This window comes from Coptis chinensis, chromosome 9, assembly GCF_015680905.1.
Source record: "Coptis chinensis isolate HL-2020 chromosome 9, ASM1568090v1, whole genome shotgun sequence".
Classification (NCBI taxonomy): Eukaryota; Viridiplantae; Streptophyta; class Magnoliopsida; order Ranunculales; family Ranunculaceae; genus Coptis; species Coptis chinensis.
Genome location: NC_141464.1, coordinates 79850316 through 79867274, shown reverse-complemented (window position 1 = coordinate 79867274; position 16959 = coordinate 79850316). Strand labels below are relative to the sequence as shown.

At 37.3% G+C, this 16959-nt stretch overlaps 3 protein-coding genes across 3 annotated transcripts; 1 reads left to right on the top strand and 2 right to left on the bottom strand.

The window, feature by feature from the left end:
- Positions 1–6236: 6236 nt before the first annotated feature.
- LOC147478485 (Pentatricopeptide repeat (PPR-like) superfamily protein) lies at positions 6237–8368 on the bottom strand. Its single transcript, XM_086584796.1, has one exon. The coding sequence runs from the start codon at positions 7984–7986 to the stop codon at positions 6364–6366; it is 1623 nt and encodes a 540-aa protein (XP_086440922.1). The 5' UTR covers positions 7987–8368; the 3' UTR covers positions 6237–6363.
- Positions 8369–9869: 1501 nt separating this feature from the next.
- Positions 9870–11863, top strand: LOC147478484 (uncharacterized). The gene is made up of 4 exons (XM_086582859.1): positions 9870–10087; positions 10456–10977; positions 11160–11190; positions 11272–11863. The coding sequence occupies exons 1-4, from the start codon at positions 10027–10029 to the stop codon at positions 11432–11434; spliced, it is 777 nt and encodes a 258-aa protein (XP_086438985.1). The 5' UTR covers positions 9870–10026; the 3' UTR covers positions 11435–11863.
- A 3721-nt stretch (positions 11864–15584) lies between these two features.
- LOC147478483 (Plant basic secretory protein (BSP) family protein) lies at positions 15585–16736 on the bottom strand. The gene has a single exon (XM_086583013.1). It carries the CDS (start codon positions 16651–16653, stop codon positions 15853–15855), a length of 801 nt encoding a protein of 266 aa, XP_086439139.1. The 5' UTR covers positions 16654–16736; the 3' UTR covers positions 15585–15852.
- Positions 16737–16959: the final 223 nt, after the last annotated feature.

The following is a 16959-nucleotide window of genomic DNA, read 5'->3' as shown; positions in this document are numbered from 1 at the left end:
ATGGTAGTCTGCCGAGTCCGGAGATCTTCACAAATAGTATTAAGAGAACGCATGCCACGATGAAGCACTGACATATGTTCTGCATCAGAAGTACACATCTCCAAGGTATCGGCATCAAAACACGTCGTGTCCTCCTCATCATCCAACTCAACCTCTTCCACTACCCTCTCTCCAGGCAACCTCCACGTTTTCTGGATACACTCCGTATAAATAGTAGGATTTGAGTGCCTCTTCAGCCAAATCCGATCAGATTTCAAAGCTCTCAAAGTCATTATAATCTTTGTTATCAAAATAGGGAGAGGTGCAATACTCTTCCCAACTCCTCTAATCATATTTATCAAAAACTCGAAGATACAGAATTCATACTTCCTCTCTTGGAGTATCCATAGAACGTGAAGACAATTCAGACTGATGTCACTGACTTTCTCTTTTCCAATGACATTCCTACCAATCCACTGAGCTACAGCCAGCTGGTTGGTTTGCAGAGACGACTGGCGAACACAATGCGAACTCGAATTGTAGTTTCCCTCCAAAACTGTCTCTTTCATCAAAGGTTTGATCCGACTAAGTTGGGATTCCTGCAATGTGGCTACTAGAGTGGGTCCTTCCTCCATACCAAAAATACGAGCCAATAAATTTCTATCCACTTCTCTCCTTAATTTATTCACCTTCACAAAAATATTATTCCCATCCAACTCCCTCGTCTTATAGAATTGTTGGACCAAATCTTCGTGATAAAAATCGTTCGTCGAATACCACAACCCTTTCCACTTCCGGTGGATCATCTCATCATCCTTTATAAAACGCGGCGAAATGGTCGTGATAAAATCGACAAAATTCGTCATTTTGAGCCATTAAAGTTTGGAAACGATTTGTGGGATGAAGACAATGTAGGGAACGAGTATAAATCCAAACTAACTAAAAAAAAATGGGAGGTGGCGCGGTGGTGGTTCAATTTTTTATTTTTTATGTTTTGGTGGTGCAAAAGGTTAGAAATGGTGGTGGGGATGTTGTGGAGAAGTTTTGGAGTGGGTTTAAACTTTTGGCGTGGTGGTTTTTTTTTTTTTTTTTTTTTTTAAATTAGGGTTTAAAGTTTGGTAATGGCAGAATTGGAAACAAAACTCGCGATCTGTTTTTGATTTGAGGAAGGAGACGCACATGCATGCGGTATTTGGGCCCAAGCCCAATTCGATTTCCGAAATTTTCCGATTTTTTCACGTAACTTCAAACTAAAATTATTGATTCGTTACTGGTCCGATTTTTGCGAATGAGATATGGAAACGATCAGGAGAGAATTTCCAATCCAATGATCCATAAAACACGCTACTCTAACCGTATGTGACATATAAAAAAATGGAAAATATCTCAAAGTGCGTGCGTGTCGTAAGTTATGCGAATGAATGAAAACTAAATTCATAGATAATGTCAACCCGAATCAAAATACGATTAAACGGCCTAAGTAACAAAAATGGAAAGTTGAACAATCAAGGACGGAAAAACCAACACCCCACCCCCACTAGATGAGCCAATTAGGATCCCCCCCCCCCCCCACTAGATGGGAAATTAGGGTAGTAGAAATCCTGAACCTTAACAAGCACATTTTCAACCACACCCTTAGGATACTTAATAGACTGATCCGTTAATTGCAACGTCATTTTAGTAGGTTTCATCTCTTGTAGACCTATTTGTTTGTATAGATAATACGGGAGTAATTTAACACTCGCCCCCAAGTCTAGTAAAGCGGTCGTCGTGTGGGAATCTCCTAAGGTGCATTGTACAGTAGGACGACCAGGGTCCTTGTACTTAACGATTCCATTATGTTCTGATAAAGTAGGAAACTATTCAGTTAAAAATGCGTCTTTAGGAATATTTGTCTTACGCCTAGTAGTGCACAACTCTTTAAGAAACTTAGCGTGGTGATGTAACTTTTTAATTGCTTCGAGAAAGGGTAGGTTTATCGTTAGGCTTCGTCAAAGTTTGTATCCTTGTTTAACATTGCTAATCTCTCGGGAAACGGTGGTTTCTCTCTATATTTAGCGTATGGATCAACTGAATGTATAACCTTGGCTTTCTGTTTCTTAGGTTGTGGTTTAACTGGTACCTCTACAGTGGTAGGCTCTTCAATTTCTATTTCAGTATCTAGTTCAATATCCGGTGTAGAGACTACTGGTGGGGTAACTATAGGCATAGTTACGGCGTTATCAACCACTCTACCAGAACGGAGAGTGGTGATGGCATTTAGCTCACCTACATTTGCATTTTCTGTACTAGATTTACCGTTCACCTCAAAGACTATATTTGTTGCTTTAGGATTAGGTATCGTTTGACCTGGAAACACACCTTTGGGTTGTACTTTCTCTTGTGCTAACTGCTGTAAGGAAAGTTGGATGGCTTGTAAAATCTGTTGTTAGGTTTGCATAAAGGCATCAAAATGATCCGATTGTAGAGGAGTGTTTGCTATAGGTTGTGTGACAGGAGCTATGTCACGTTGGTTATTAATGGGTGGGTTGTGATAGTTATTATTTACCGGAACAATACCTCTATTAGCATTATAATTATCCTGACCTTGTCCTTGTCGTGGTAGAGCTTGGTTGGAATTGTTTGCTGGCCTTACATTTTGATTATTAAACCCTGGAGGTGTTACTTGTTGATTATTTCTCCAACTGAAGTTGGGATATTGTCTCTAAGGGGCGTTAGGAATAGGATAACTATTAATTGAGCAAACATTATCTTGTTGTGATGTTTGTTGTTCATAAGTGAGAGGACAATAGGAGCCGAGATACTCAGGACTCAAACAGAAATTACATGGATTAGAGTTGACATTCATGATGGGGATATACTTTTGTTGAACAGAAATAGCCTCTACCTTTTTAGTAAGAGATTCGATTAAAGTTTTTAGTTTAGGATCGGGTTTAATCTCAAACATACCGGCAGCCTTAATTGTTGTAGAAGAACTAACGGAACGGGAGATATCGTCACTACCCCCAAGTTATTATTACGCTTTATTTGATCTTTTAAAAATTTATAAGCCTCTGAGGCTCCTTTACTAAGAAAACTACCCCCATTTATTATGTCAAGCACCTCTTTGTAGTGGTGTAACAGTTCCTTAAAAAAGGCATGAACTAACGTGTCTTTCGCAAGGTTATGGTGTGGACACTCTATAAGAAGGTCGGTGAAACAATTCCAAGCCTCTGAAAATGATTCATGAGGATTATGTCGAAAGAAATGAATCTTGGAAAGCATTTCATCTGTCTTCAGTGGTGGGTAAAAATGTTCCATAAATAGTTGAACAAGTTTAGCCCATGAGTCCACAGAATTAGGCGTTTGGGCAGTTAACAAAGATCTTTGCCTTTATCGGCTAAAGTGAAAGGAAACACCCTTAGTTTAATTTGTTCAGCACCAACCGTAGGATGGTGGAATGTGGTAAGGACTTGTTCAATCTTACGCATGTGCTGATAGGGTTTTTCATGGTCTAACCCATAAAAAACGGGTAACAAATTAAATATATTTGGGGGAATTTGGAAATCCCCCACTGGGTCTGTAAGAACGATGCAAGATTTTGGGAAATCATTCAAGGCTTTGTAAAAGTCAGAGAGAGGAGACTCTCTTTCTTCAACCATTATATCAGGTGTAGTGTTTGGTATATTAGTTAGAGGTGTAGTGAGTGGTATACTAGATAGGCGTGTTTGTTGATGTGGCCATTTGATTACGTTAGGCATTTTTCTTCGACTTGACCTTAATCTCATGCAAGGCTAAGACCAATCTTAATTAAACATGACAATCTCAAAACAATCCTGATATACTAGTATAAACCTCTAACAAGAGATGCGAGGAGTGGAAGAAAGAAGTACATGAATGCCTCTTTGCTTCGCTTATGAATATCGTCTTGTATACGCGAGCTCAGTGTGTGTAACAAGTTAGAAACACTGAATAACTTGAAGAAATGGAAATTTGAACTAACCTGTGGAAATTGGGCGGTTCAAAAGAGGGAGTGGGGGTGCTCTGAAGTAGCCTAGATAGGGCTCAGGGTGCGCTCGTGTCTGACTCGAGGTCCAGGCACTTTGGGCGGGTTCAAGCTTTCTGGTTAAGCATTGGACGGGAGAGGGCGCTTCGTGCCTTGGCCGATTGATGTCCAGCACTTCAAAAGTCGCGCCCAATTTTTGGCCTACAAGAGCGCAGGGTGCACTCAGTGTATTCCTGCGGAAAAAAAAATCAGTTCCGAAGTAAACAACCACAGTTATAATCAAACAAGGGTGGGTGGGTTTAATGGGACTTTGGGAAGATCGACTAACAATACTAATGAAAACAATTCGACTTCAACAGACTTTTCATCCACTTCTGCTCTTCTGATTGGGTCAATGTTTGGACCATTGAAAACTCTTTCCAAGACGGTCGTTTTGACATAAGGTAGGCCTAATTCTGAGGTCTGGGTCCAAAGATACAATCTTTGAAAGTTTTGCTATCTTTTGTGCACTGTTTCTGCCCGCGTTGACTTTTCAGTTTTACTGGGCTTTAAAAAAGCTTTTTCTCCTTGAGTCTTGGCCTTTAATCACATAACTTCTTAGCAACCAACCCGTGCTCCTTTATCTCACAAAAGTGACACATTTCTTCACATAATTGACTCCAATGCCTAAAATATATAAAAACACGAAATCAGCACTAACTCTTATTTATTACTCGCATAATTGGTCTAAAAGTATTATTGTTAAGGGGTTAAAACTACAGTTTTGGGCTCTTATCAAGGTATATTTCTAAATCAAAGAAAGTATGTGTTGGATCTTTTGAGTGAAATAGGAAAGCTGGGGGTAAAACCATATGATTCTTCAACTGATAGTGGAGCCAAGTTGGACAACACCGGTGATCTTCTTACCGACATTGGTCAATTATCGCGAATTAGTTGGTAAACTAATATATTTAACTATTACAGTATTACCCCACCAGATATTTCTTATGCAGTAAGCTTGGTTAGTCGTTTTATGCATGCTCCAAAGACTCCACATATGAATGCAGTTTCGAATCTGCAAGATTCCGAAAAGCGGTCGCCAAAGTGCAGGTATTTGGATGCAGAAAAATGGGCATACATCTATTACTGTTTATACAAATGCTGATTAGGCAGGATGTCTAGTTGATCGGCGGTCTACTTCTGGTTATTGTACCTTTGTGGGAGGTAGTTTGGTCACTTGGAAGAGCAAGAAATAGAATGTAGTGGCTCGTTCTAGTGCTGAAGCTAAGTGCATGGCTATGGCTTCCACCACCAGTGAAATCATATGGCTTCGCACTTTTATGAAGGATTTATGTTTTGGTTTGCATTTGTCAACTACACTTTAGTGTGATAATCAAGTTGTTATGCACATTGCTGCAAATCCAGTGTTTCATGAGAGAACTAAGCATATTAAAGTTGACTGTCATTTTGTGCGTGAAAAAGTACAGTCTAACATTGTCACTACCTTCTTTGTTCGAAGTGACCAATAGCTTGCAAACATTTTTACCAAGGAACTTCCAGCTTCCGAGTTCCATGATATACTTTCCAAGTTAGGTTCGCTGGATATCTTCGCACCAACTTGAGGGGGAGTGTGGGTGAAGAAAGAGAGCGCGTGTGCGCTTAGTCGGTTCATGACAAGTTCGACCGATATTGGTGTTTCTATAAAAGGGAATACTCCATTCTTATAATATACACGATTTTGTGCATTTGTGTTGTGCCTATATATATCTCTGTAATGGAACCCTACGAAATCAATCAAGCAATAAACATTTCTTTTCCCGTAGACATAGATTGCCGCATTGGCACTGAACCACTATAAATTCTCGTGTATTGTCTCTTTAATTAGTTGTTTAATTCTACAATTTTTAGAACCAACCGTTGCCGAATTGTCACAATCAGGTTGTTCTATTGTGTTTATTGGCTACTAATAGTGTAATACTTTTGCGAACCAACAACGGTTGCCGAATAGTCACAATGGGGTTGGTCTATTGTGTTTATTGGCCACTAATAGTCACAATTATTGTGTTTATTGGCTACTAATAGTGTAATACTTTTGGGGGCAAGATGAAAATGTCTTCGGTGGAGAGTGTTTGTGGGACCTATATTTTTTTTTTTTTTTAATTATGGTGGGGCCCAAAAAAAATCTCTATTCTCTCAACTAACTAGACAATTAAAAAGAAAACTTGCATGGTGTACCAAAAGTTTATTTTTGAAAAATGGCAGTGGTGGTGTTGATATGATCGATAGCAATTGGTTTATCAAGATGAACCACGAACGTGTTTTTCATATGGGTTAATAATTAGTGTTAACCACCTCCATTTGACTACATTTTAATAATTAGTCTTAATAATTGTGTTTACCCCATTTTAAGACTACAGTCGTCAAAGTTTAATTTCCTTTAACATCAAACCCAACTCATCCAACAAGGCATGTATCTCTATGGCACGAGGATGCGAAATCCCACCAACTACAAACTCATGAACTTCACCATTCACTTCAATCAAACTACATCCTGGTTCTTTCTTTGTTCCTCTTTCCTGCATTGAACGCCTTGCATCCATTGCCTCCTCATATCTACCTGAGGATGCGTAAACATTCGATAAAAGTATATAGCTTCCACTATCACTAGGATCCAACTCAACTAATCTCTTCGCTGCTCGTTCACCCATTTCAACGTTACCATGATCTCTACAAGCAGATAGCAATGACCCCCATATGATGGCATCTGCTTTTATTGACATGTTAGTTATGAGTGCTTCTGCTTCTTCAAGAAGTCCAGCTCGGCCTAGAACATCAACCATGCAACCATAGTGCTTAATAGTAGGTTCAATCACGTATGTTTCAGTCATTAAGGAAAGATAGTACTTTGCTTCATTAACCATGCCTGAATGGTTACATGCGGTTAGAACACCAATGAAGCTTACGTCATCCGGTCTCAAACCAGAGGATTCGAGGTCAGAAAATAATTGTATTGCCTCCTCACCATGCCCATTGACTGCTAAGCCTATTATCATAGAATTCCAACACGAAAGTCCTATTTTTGAGGATGCCTTGAACACTTTAAAAGCTTCCTCAATCCTTCCACACTTGCAATACATGTCTATAATTGCTGTCAAAACAATGGTGTTGAGTTCGATTTTGTTCTTGTTAATGTATGCATGAATCCACTTCCCCTGTTCTAGAGCACCTAAGCGAGCGCTAGCGGTTAGTAAGCTCACTAAGGCGAATTCACTAGGCTTTATCCCTTCTCTCTGCATATCTCGAAAAAGCTCAAATGCCTCTATGAGTTTACCATTCCTTACGTATCCACCAATCATCGAATTCCACGATATTGCACTTTTCGATGGCATTCTATTAAATAGCCTTCTTGAGTCATCAACTTCTCCATTTTTAGCATGACCCGTGATCATAGAGTTCCAAGCAACGACATCCAAGTTTGCATTCTCATCAAATAACCTGTTAGCTTCAATCAGATAACCACAATTTGCATACATGTAAATGATAGTATTCCGAACAAAAGGATCGGCTTGAAGCCCAAGTTTTATGATTCTACCATGAAGTTGAGCTCCATCATGAGCTAGACCAAGTTGAGCATAAGCTTTAAAGAGTGAAGGATAAGTTAGCTTTTGTGGTTGAATGGAGGAAGAGTGCAGCATGTCAATAAACAAAGATATAGCAACGTGAGGTGTGGAGCTTTGAGAGAAGCCTCTTATGATAGTGTTCCACGTGAAGAGATTTGGATCTTGAATTTGAGAGAAAACTAAGTAAGCATAGTTGATGTTACCAAATGGAGATGTGGCACAGAAGGATAAGACTCTACTAGCAGCAATATGGTCTTTTATTAGACCAGTTTTGATAAGATTGGCATGAAGCTTATGAAGGTCTGCCATGCTGGTGCATTTTTTCTCTAGCATGAGAAGAGCTGGATGGTTTGAAATGAACTGAGATATGGAAGTGGATGATGATAATGGTGTTGGTGTTATTGCACTAAGACTGGTGCGCATTTTTCCTATCCTCTCATGATTCTCATGTGGATAGGATGAAAAGGGGGGGACTAGTTAATTGTTTTGAAGAGTGAGGGTCAGGAATGCTGGACAGCAGACACCTAAGCTAGTCCAGAATTTTGAAGTGCGGTTTTGGACTTTTGTTTGGTGAAATATGAACTGCTACGCTAAATGGATATGTGATAAGTCTCATAAGTTCTATGTGCACTGTGATGGGGGTTAAGCACCATTTTCGTGTTCATTAGGCATTAGCTAACTCAACCTTACAGGGTATCTTTCTATAATTTCTGACTAATCCTCAAACAAAAATGTTATGACCCTGCACTTTTGTTTAAGGATTTTCGATATACATTAAATAGATTTATAGAACTATAAAAGTGAGTGATATATACTTCATGCAGCCTCGATGATGATAAGTCACATAGCTAATGGATTGAACCATGATAAAGTGATCAGATATGGCATATGAAAACATTTGAATTTTGAATTTTTGAAAGAAAAATGATGACTAGAAGCTAAAAACTGCAAAGAGATATGAATGATGAGTGGATATCTACACTGCATATTATTATGATATAATTATAATTTAATAACATCTTAGTATCAAACCGATGCTCTACAATTTTTACCTTTTGATTGAATGATCCTAAGTTAATACTTCTTTATTTATGGTCTTGTGTAGTGTGTGTATTTAAATGGGAAAAAAAAGGAAAAAGATTGGACAGGAGAACACTATGGCTTGAACTTTCAAATTAAACAAGTTTCGACATGGCCTCAATTGGCAGGGACTGTTCCCTTACAATGGGGAAGTTAGCTAACATAATTATCTCATCTAAAATGAGGAGTAACTGGTCTCTTTCTTTAAGGCACGGCTAATGGATCAATATATATAATTATCTTGAACTTTTAGATTATTTTTTAATTTTCTCCCTTTTTCTTTTTGGCAATTGTATTTTCCATCCTAGGCATTCCTAGCTACTACATGCATTGTTATCTCCTGGATGTAGAACTGTAGAAGGCAAGGCTGCAGAAGGCAAGGTTTGAAAGCCTGCAGTTGCCTGTAGCAATATGGATGAAAATGGATTCAATGGCCTTTATATATAATAGACCCTTTAATCTTAGCAAAGATATTCAATTCACAAGTACAAATTGGTATACAAATTTGTAGTAAGGTGCTATCAATTTTTTATTTACTAGTAAGGTACTATCTATTTGATCCATAATTTTCTCAAACTTCAAAATAAAGGGAATCCATAGATATAGACTTACTCTCAGCTGTTCTGACTAGCTACTGAGGAAGATGTGAAAGCAAAAAAAAAAAAAAAACTAGTTAATGAATTATGATTAATTGAACAAAAACTTTGCTCAAATGGAGTCTAAATTGGAACCAATGAGTCTATGACCCATGTTCCTATTATTTGTTGTTTAAGGGTGACAAGTCTTGTTACATATCCGCACTGACAAAGTAACTGCAATAAACTGAATTTTTTGGTGGTATTATACTGGTAGTCTCTTCATGGTTAAAGACTTTCAAATGTTGGTTGAAGAGCTTGAAATAAGAGATATTGAAACACGCACCCAACCAACCAACAAGATACCTCTATCAGTCTTATCACCCTCCTTCTCTCTAGTCCCCCACTTTTGGCATTTTGATTTAGTCCCATAAAACAGTAAAAGTGAATGCTGTCACAAAATCATCATTAGTATCATCCCACAAACACACACTTGGAACACTTAAATTCCAAACAATTCTCTCTTTACCTCCTTTTTCTTACTCTTCACTTTTGCCACCTTTTTCCACTTGACCCTGCACCTTCCAAACCTCCATGCCTCCTTTCCCAAGTTTTCTTTTATTCCCTCCATCTCTCACTCTTTGTCTCTCTAGGCCTGATTCTTCAAATACATTTGTATAACCTAGTAAGGTGATCAAAAGTACTCATACATCTCTTTATCAAGATCAATAATTAATGCTTCAATCTTGTTAAAGTGATTTTGCCACTATCTTTGCGTTGAACTCAATAGAAGAAGAAGGTTGGAGGTATGGGAAGAAGCGTTGTTCAGTGTATCATATTCTTCATCTTGGGCCTTTGGTTCTGTTCAGGTCAGTTGGAAAAATTCTTTTTTCTGATGGGATTTCTTACTTTTATGTCTAGGATCACTTTGGTTGTTTCACAATGTGGGTGTTTTGTTCTCTTTTTGCTTTCTAATCATTGTTTCATGTATGTCGGTTTGAGTTTCGACTGCAATCATGGTTTTCATGTCTATTCATTTAATGGAGTAATGAAAATCTGCAACAGACTATTTCCTCTGTTTTCAATTCGATGCAAACTGTTTTCTACATGCGTGTGTATCTCTTTCCTGTAAGAGTTCATATCTGCATCTTAGACCATTTGAACTAGAATTGGACTAGTTTAACCTACTTTGCATTTGATATGATGGTGATCAGCTGTTGTTTGAGTCCAAATGCAGGTTCAAGTGAAGAAAAATTATTGGTCAAGTTAGCTGAAGGATTGGATCGCGTAGAAAAGCAAGTATTTTTCTCATCTACTTCTAGGAGGGACCTAAGAGGCGGAGAACAAACATCATCCACCACCATACGAGATGTAACAACACCAATAACAACAGTACCCTTGATTAATCCATTGAATCCAACTACAACAACTCCAGTTACTAATCCAGTTGCAAATCCAATGACTCCAACCATAACAAACCCAGTAACTAGTCCAAACGTTGCGTCCCCTGCATCATCAGGTGGTAGTTGGTGTGTTGCAGTCCAAGGTGCCTCACAGACAGCTTTGCAAGTAGCTCTTGATTATGCCTGCGGATATGGTGGTGCAGATTGTTCAGCAATTCAACCAGGTGGAAGCTGTTACAATCCAAATACACCTCATGATCATGCATCTCACGCGTTTAATAACTACTACCAAAAGAATCCTACTCCTACTAGTTGCAACTTTGGAGGGACTGCTATCATCACAAATGTAGACCCAAGTAAGATTATATGTTTGCATCAACATTTTCATTGGTTTGTGCTGCATTCCTTGTTGTTCCCCGTGTCTGCTTCATTTGTACTATGCAATTATGCATCCCTTATTCCCATGTTGACATTTTTTTTTTTCAAAGTTTTGTGTAGCATTGGGTAATAAATGGACAACTCCTCTGTATTCTTGCAGGTTCTGGGGGATGTCAATATGCATCAACTAGGTAAAAATCACTCAATCTACTTTCGTTTGTGTTTATTAGTCGCTTCGAATATGTTAACAACAACTGATGCGCACTTTACAGCACCAGTTCATCCGTTCTAAACACAACCAACCAGACAGGAGAAACAATTTTCGGATCACATCCATCTGGGTCCAGCAACTCAGCATCTTCAATGTCACATTGCTTGCATCTCCTTTTCATTTCAACATGTCTTTTGATGTCATTTCTTGCTTTAAGTCTCTAAAAGAAGCGGTCCCAAGACTATTTCTCCACCTCAGAAAGAAAGGAATCTACAACTCAAATTTGAGTACCAAATACTTCGTATATGCATGGGTATCTGAAGAACAAACTTAACCTCGATCGTTTGACCTTGTTGGTCGTCGTTGTTGCTATCTTTGACGTTGCTGATGTAGAATGACCCCTTTTGCTCGACGAAGTGACACACATAGAGGACGAAAGATAGTTGCAGTACTACAACTAGTTGTGATGGTGTGCTTGTATAAGTAGTTAAGTAGACATCATCAAATAGTTAGTTCTAAATTTTTGTAGTATCATATCGATCAGTATAGTACAGTGGAAAATTTTAGTTACACTCATTATGTTATTATACCAAGTTTGGTTTTCAGCTTTTCTCCTATAATATGAAATTTAACTACCTCAGTTTACAATCTAATACCTTTTTTTTGTTTGTGCACCTTATTTGCATTTACACAAGTTTTTTTGCTAATTTGTGCTCATCAATGCAATTACGTGTAATTCAGTAAACATCAATGATCTTCAAAAAAGTATCACATATCCAATCGAAGTATATCCATGGCATACAAAAATAGTTAAGCTAAAAATGAAAAATATTCTTGATATATATTGTGATAATATCAAATATATATAGGAGATCAACATATAGACACAGCAGAGGAAAACGAAAGACGAAATTAACATCACTGATTTATAATATACCGAAAGTAATCACCGAAAAAAAATTGTTAAACGTTGTGATTAATGACATTAAACCAGCTAGACATATATTGATGCTATCCTACATGCCGTCATTTCAAAATGGAAGTTATGCCTAAAGGAATACTAAGAAGTTGACAAAAAATTTGTTTCCTGTAGTCAGTGGCGTCGATAGCTTCATCAGTACGTCCAAACCCAGTTTCACAAATTGTTGGCACCATATGGACACTATTGATGAGTGTATAAGAATAATAATAGTTTCTTGCTGTACCAAGTGCGTCACGAAACATCTTGGAATGCAAACATGCAATTGTGTAAGCTTGTAATTAAACATTCTTTAAAGCATTTCGCCATGGATACATTCATGTATATGCCTCGATCCTTCAGAATATGTGGAATATGTGCTTTGATAGAAGTCACATTGAATACGGCTAAACTGATGGATATGTCGCCAAGACGCCAAGTACTTGAAGATCTGCAGTCTGGCGTCTGGGGTCTGTTTGGAGAGTTGTCACACAAAATAGGACCCCAGGAGTTTCGGCGACGGTATTGAGGTATTCAAGTTAGAAATTCAACAATCAAAAAAATTATTTAGTGTTAGGTAGATAAAAGCAAGTAACAAATAAATTCGTTTCGTAAAATCTTGAGAACACAAAAAATAGAATGTTGAGTAGACATACAAGTATTGTGTACCATCCACATAAATACATCAACTGCTCAAAACAAATTTTTCTCAAATTCTCATATACAAAATAAACATAACACCTTACAAAGTACCACCACAAAATTCTCAAATTCTCATATACAAAACAAATATTAAATATTATTAAATATTTCAATAATGGAAAAATCAAACAAATGGATAAATTAACAAGTACCTCAAAAAAGCATATGATTCTAAAAAGTCCGAGAAAAATAGGAGGTGATCGAGAAATATAATTGAGTGAGTTTGGGTAAGTCTGAACAAGACAAAAAAGAATAACTCTTGGAGTTAAGGGTAGAATTCGAGCTAAACGAGCCGAGCTTTAATATCTTTAATACGCAGCTGGTTTATTACACGAAGTTTTAAATTGTTTCGAGCAAGCCATCATATAGTTAAACGAGCGAGTTCGAACCGAGTTTAAACAAGTCGAGCCCGAGTAGCTCAGTTATTTTACACTACAAAAGATATTATTTGAGCTAAACGAGCTGAGCTTTATCAAACTCATTTGTTACACGAGTTTTAATTTTAGTTCGAGCATGTTCATATAGTTAAACCAGCGAATTCGAACCGAGGTTAAACGAGCCGAGACTGAGCCTGAACCGCTCAGCTCAAATTCCACCTTTACTTTGAGTAATAGTGTGCACTTGGGCTGTTGTGCACTTGGGCCTACGTTACAAACTCCTTTATCCAAAAAAAATAACTTGTAAACTTATCGGCCAAGCTAATTACCAACACTACTACTGTGTTTTTTTCGGCAAAGTTGAGGGTATTCAAGTAAATACCCTGCTTATACACTGGGTCCGTCCCTGCATGCAATTATCTTCAAGGGTGTCACCTTTTACACCATGGAGGCTAAGAGCAACTGAGCAAGGACTAGGAAAGATGAAATTTGAAAAAGTAATAGTAGGTTGAGCTCTTCATATTTTGTTTTGTTTTTTTTCCTGTTTATGTATGTGCAAGGTGACAACTATGTAGAATTGTTGCACGCCAATATCACAAAGGGTGGAATAAACAGAGATTATGACATTAATGTTTCTTTGAAAAATGATGATAAAATTGATAAGGATCTTAGGATCGAATTAATTAACACCCTAGCAAGTCTGCAATGGAAGGCCAATGGTATTTTGGAGAGATACTGTACAATATATACCAGAAAAGATATTCTAGCTCAATATAAGGAAATCTAATTCAACTATGAAGAACAGGACATTGACATTTCACATTTCAATATTTCAAGATTTTTGAACTTATATGTAAATTTTCAAATGTGAACTAATAAACCAGAATGAAGTCGAAAAACAATTAGGGTTTTTTAGACTTTGGTCCTAACAATAGTTGGTTTATTAGGGTTTGGTCCAAAGAAGCTTGAATATTAGGGTTTAGTCCTAGTTTTGGTTGTTGACTGTCTGTTTGGAGAGTCACTAACCGAGTTTGGCCCGGATGAGGGTCAATCTGTTTGTATTTTTGAAATGACAATAAACCACGTGCAACATCACATGAATATATAAATTAGACTTTGATACAAAAATAAGGTCATCTTCTAGGACTTGGTCCCTACTTGTTATTTGACAAATTAGAGTTTAGTCCTAATTGCCAACCATTAAAGAATTATTGTCATTTCAAAAATCAAAATCAAAATCAAAATTGCTATTATAATCAAAATTGGATACCCAACTGAAGATAATGGTGATAACAAAGGAACATCGAAATCAAAATTGTTGTTATAATCTTGCACCTCCCAAATGCCAGTCCAACCAGATGTGGTTGACAAACTAATTGTCGTCTCAATACTCTTCTTTGCAATTCGGTTTTGTTTCATTGCCTTCTCTTCTTTTGCATCAAAATTTTCTTTGAGCCATCTTTTACGGCAAACAGAGTTGTCAGATGGTTGCTGGTTTTCAATTTCATGAGGGAAGTTGAGATTGGCTTTACTTCCATGCATATTAAAAGCCTTGAAGATCATAAGATTTAGCTACTTCAATATTATTGACGGAAGGTTCCAAGCCATAGTCCGGATCCACGACGATTTGAATGATTCTGGCCGTGCATATTTCCCCATGGCCTTCTTCTTACTCCTCCTCAGAATGTATGTTTTCCTCAACATTTGACGACTTCTATTATGAAACTCTTTGGATTCAATCTCGTTTCTTTGGTTGTTGATATGGTTCGAAGTTAGATTCAAGTACATTAACTTGGTTTATAATGGAAATGATCAAAGTTCTCGTGTTGGACTAAAAAATGAATGATTCAGAGCTTGAGGGTGATGATGACTGGAAATCATCATTAGAGATCTCATTGTATAGCTTTGAAATTGTGGAATCAAAAGAACTGGATGGAGAAGCATAGTACATTTCTGATTTAAGTTGTTCAAGATCAGTAGTAGTAGTAGTAGTTATCCCATTCATTGTTTTAAACAACTATGAATACAAACACGAGGGGTATTATAGTCATTTCAAAAATACAAATAGGTTGAACTTATATGACAGTCAACAACCAAAACTAGGACTAAACCCTAATATTCAAGCTTTTCTGGACCAAACCCTAATAAACCCACTATTGTTAGGACCAAAGTCTAAATACCCCAAACAATTAGTCATCCTTGAATTGAAAATCATCAACCAAGGATTAAGAATGCATGGCCTAGAATTAGTGTACAATTCTACATTGCTCTAGTCCTTTAATTTGAGCACAACCCTTGATGGCAACCGGTCAACCACTATACAATGTACTCCAAAGATCTATAATCTATTTTAGACATATAATATTGAATAAAGTATGTGATAGTTTGAAAAGGAAAAAAAATAAAATATAAATAATTTTACAGAAATATAAATCATAAAGAATGAAATACATGTAAGATGAATGCCTAAATCTAAAGTACTTTGTGCAACAACTCATTTTGAGTCTTGATTGATGCCTTGATGGTGATTTTTCGATAAATTGAATGCCACAGTCCACGCAACCTTATCTGGATAACAAGAACGCCATTCGATCATTTCTGAGCTTTAAAGTGAATAATAGGACCCACAGAGCTGCCAAGCTGGCATTCCAAGCGCATCATCCACCATTGAATCATGCCAACTGCTCTCCATAGCTTGATTCAACCTTTCAATGAACCCATTCTTCATCGTCTCACAATATCTCAAAAAATGAGCCATGTCCATGTGATCACCATATTTCCAGCACATGTTATCAACTACCGGCAACCGTTTTAGCCTATAATCGGGTATTCCTACATGACCCCCAACTACATTAACGAACTCTACTATACCATCAATAAGCTCATCAGGTGTACCACCCTCCCCATTCCATAACCATACACGTGTCATTCCTCTCTGTACTGCCAATACAACTGCTTTCTCTACATTTTTCTCTTCCATCAAAGAAGAACTAATATGAAGAACATACTCATACGTGCCTTGAGTGTCCACAACCACCTGCTGATGTGCCATAGTTTGATTGGTCAATCTAATTGTGACACTTGTGACCGGTTTTTTCTGTTTCCTGTCATCAGGGTACAGAACTGTTTCAGCTATTTTACTTGTGCTGAGAACAATTTGTGTGATTTTATCATTTGATACGAACAATAGATGAAATTTTTTACCTGACTTGGCGTCTTTTACGTCGTTGATAATAACAATCTCAAAGCCTTTCGATGCTTGGTAATTAGCCCACATAGAAATAATTGCGACAAAGAAAATAAACATAAACCGGGGTACAATATTGGCAATATGGTCATTTTGTTTCGTCGTGGTGGATGTGATGGTGTTGGGAATGAAAGGGTGGAGAAGATGGTTGTCTTCCATCTCCAATGTCAAGGAAATGAGGAATATAATAATAATAATAGAATAAACTTTGTAAAGGAAAATGTTAGGCAGCTCAATTATTGGTTTGAAATTTCCAGTGACCAATTGTTGTTTTTGTGTGTTATGATGTGGGGTTGGAATTGTCTAACTGTTCCAATCAACTATCAACTATTGATCTTTTTCTGTTTTTTATGATGATTTAGGACCAATTAAGGTTCATAATTAAGCATGACAATGAATGTACATTGGGCAGTTTTAACTTTTAACTTTTAAGTCCATTATAATTATCAAATTACAAGAGCTTCT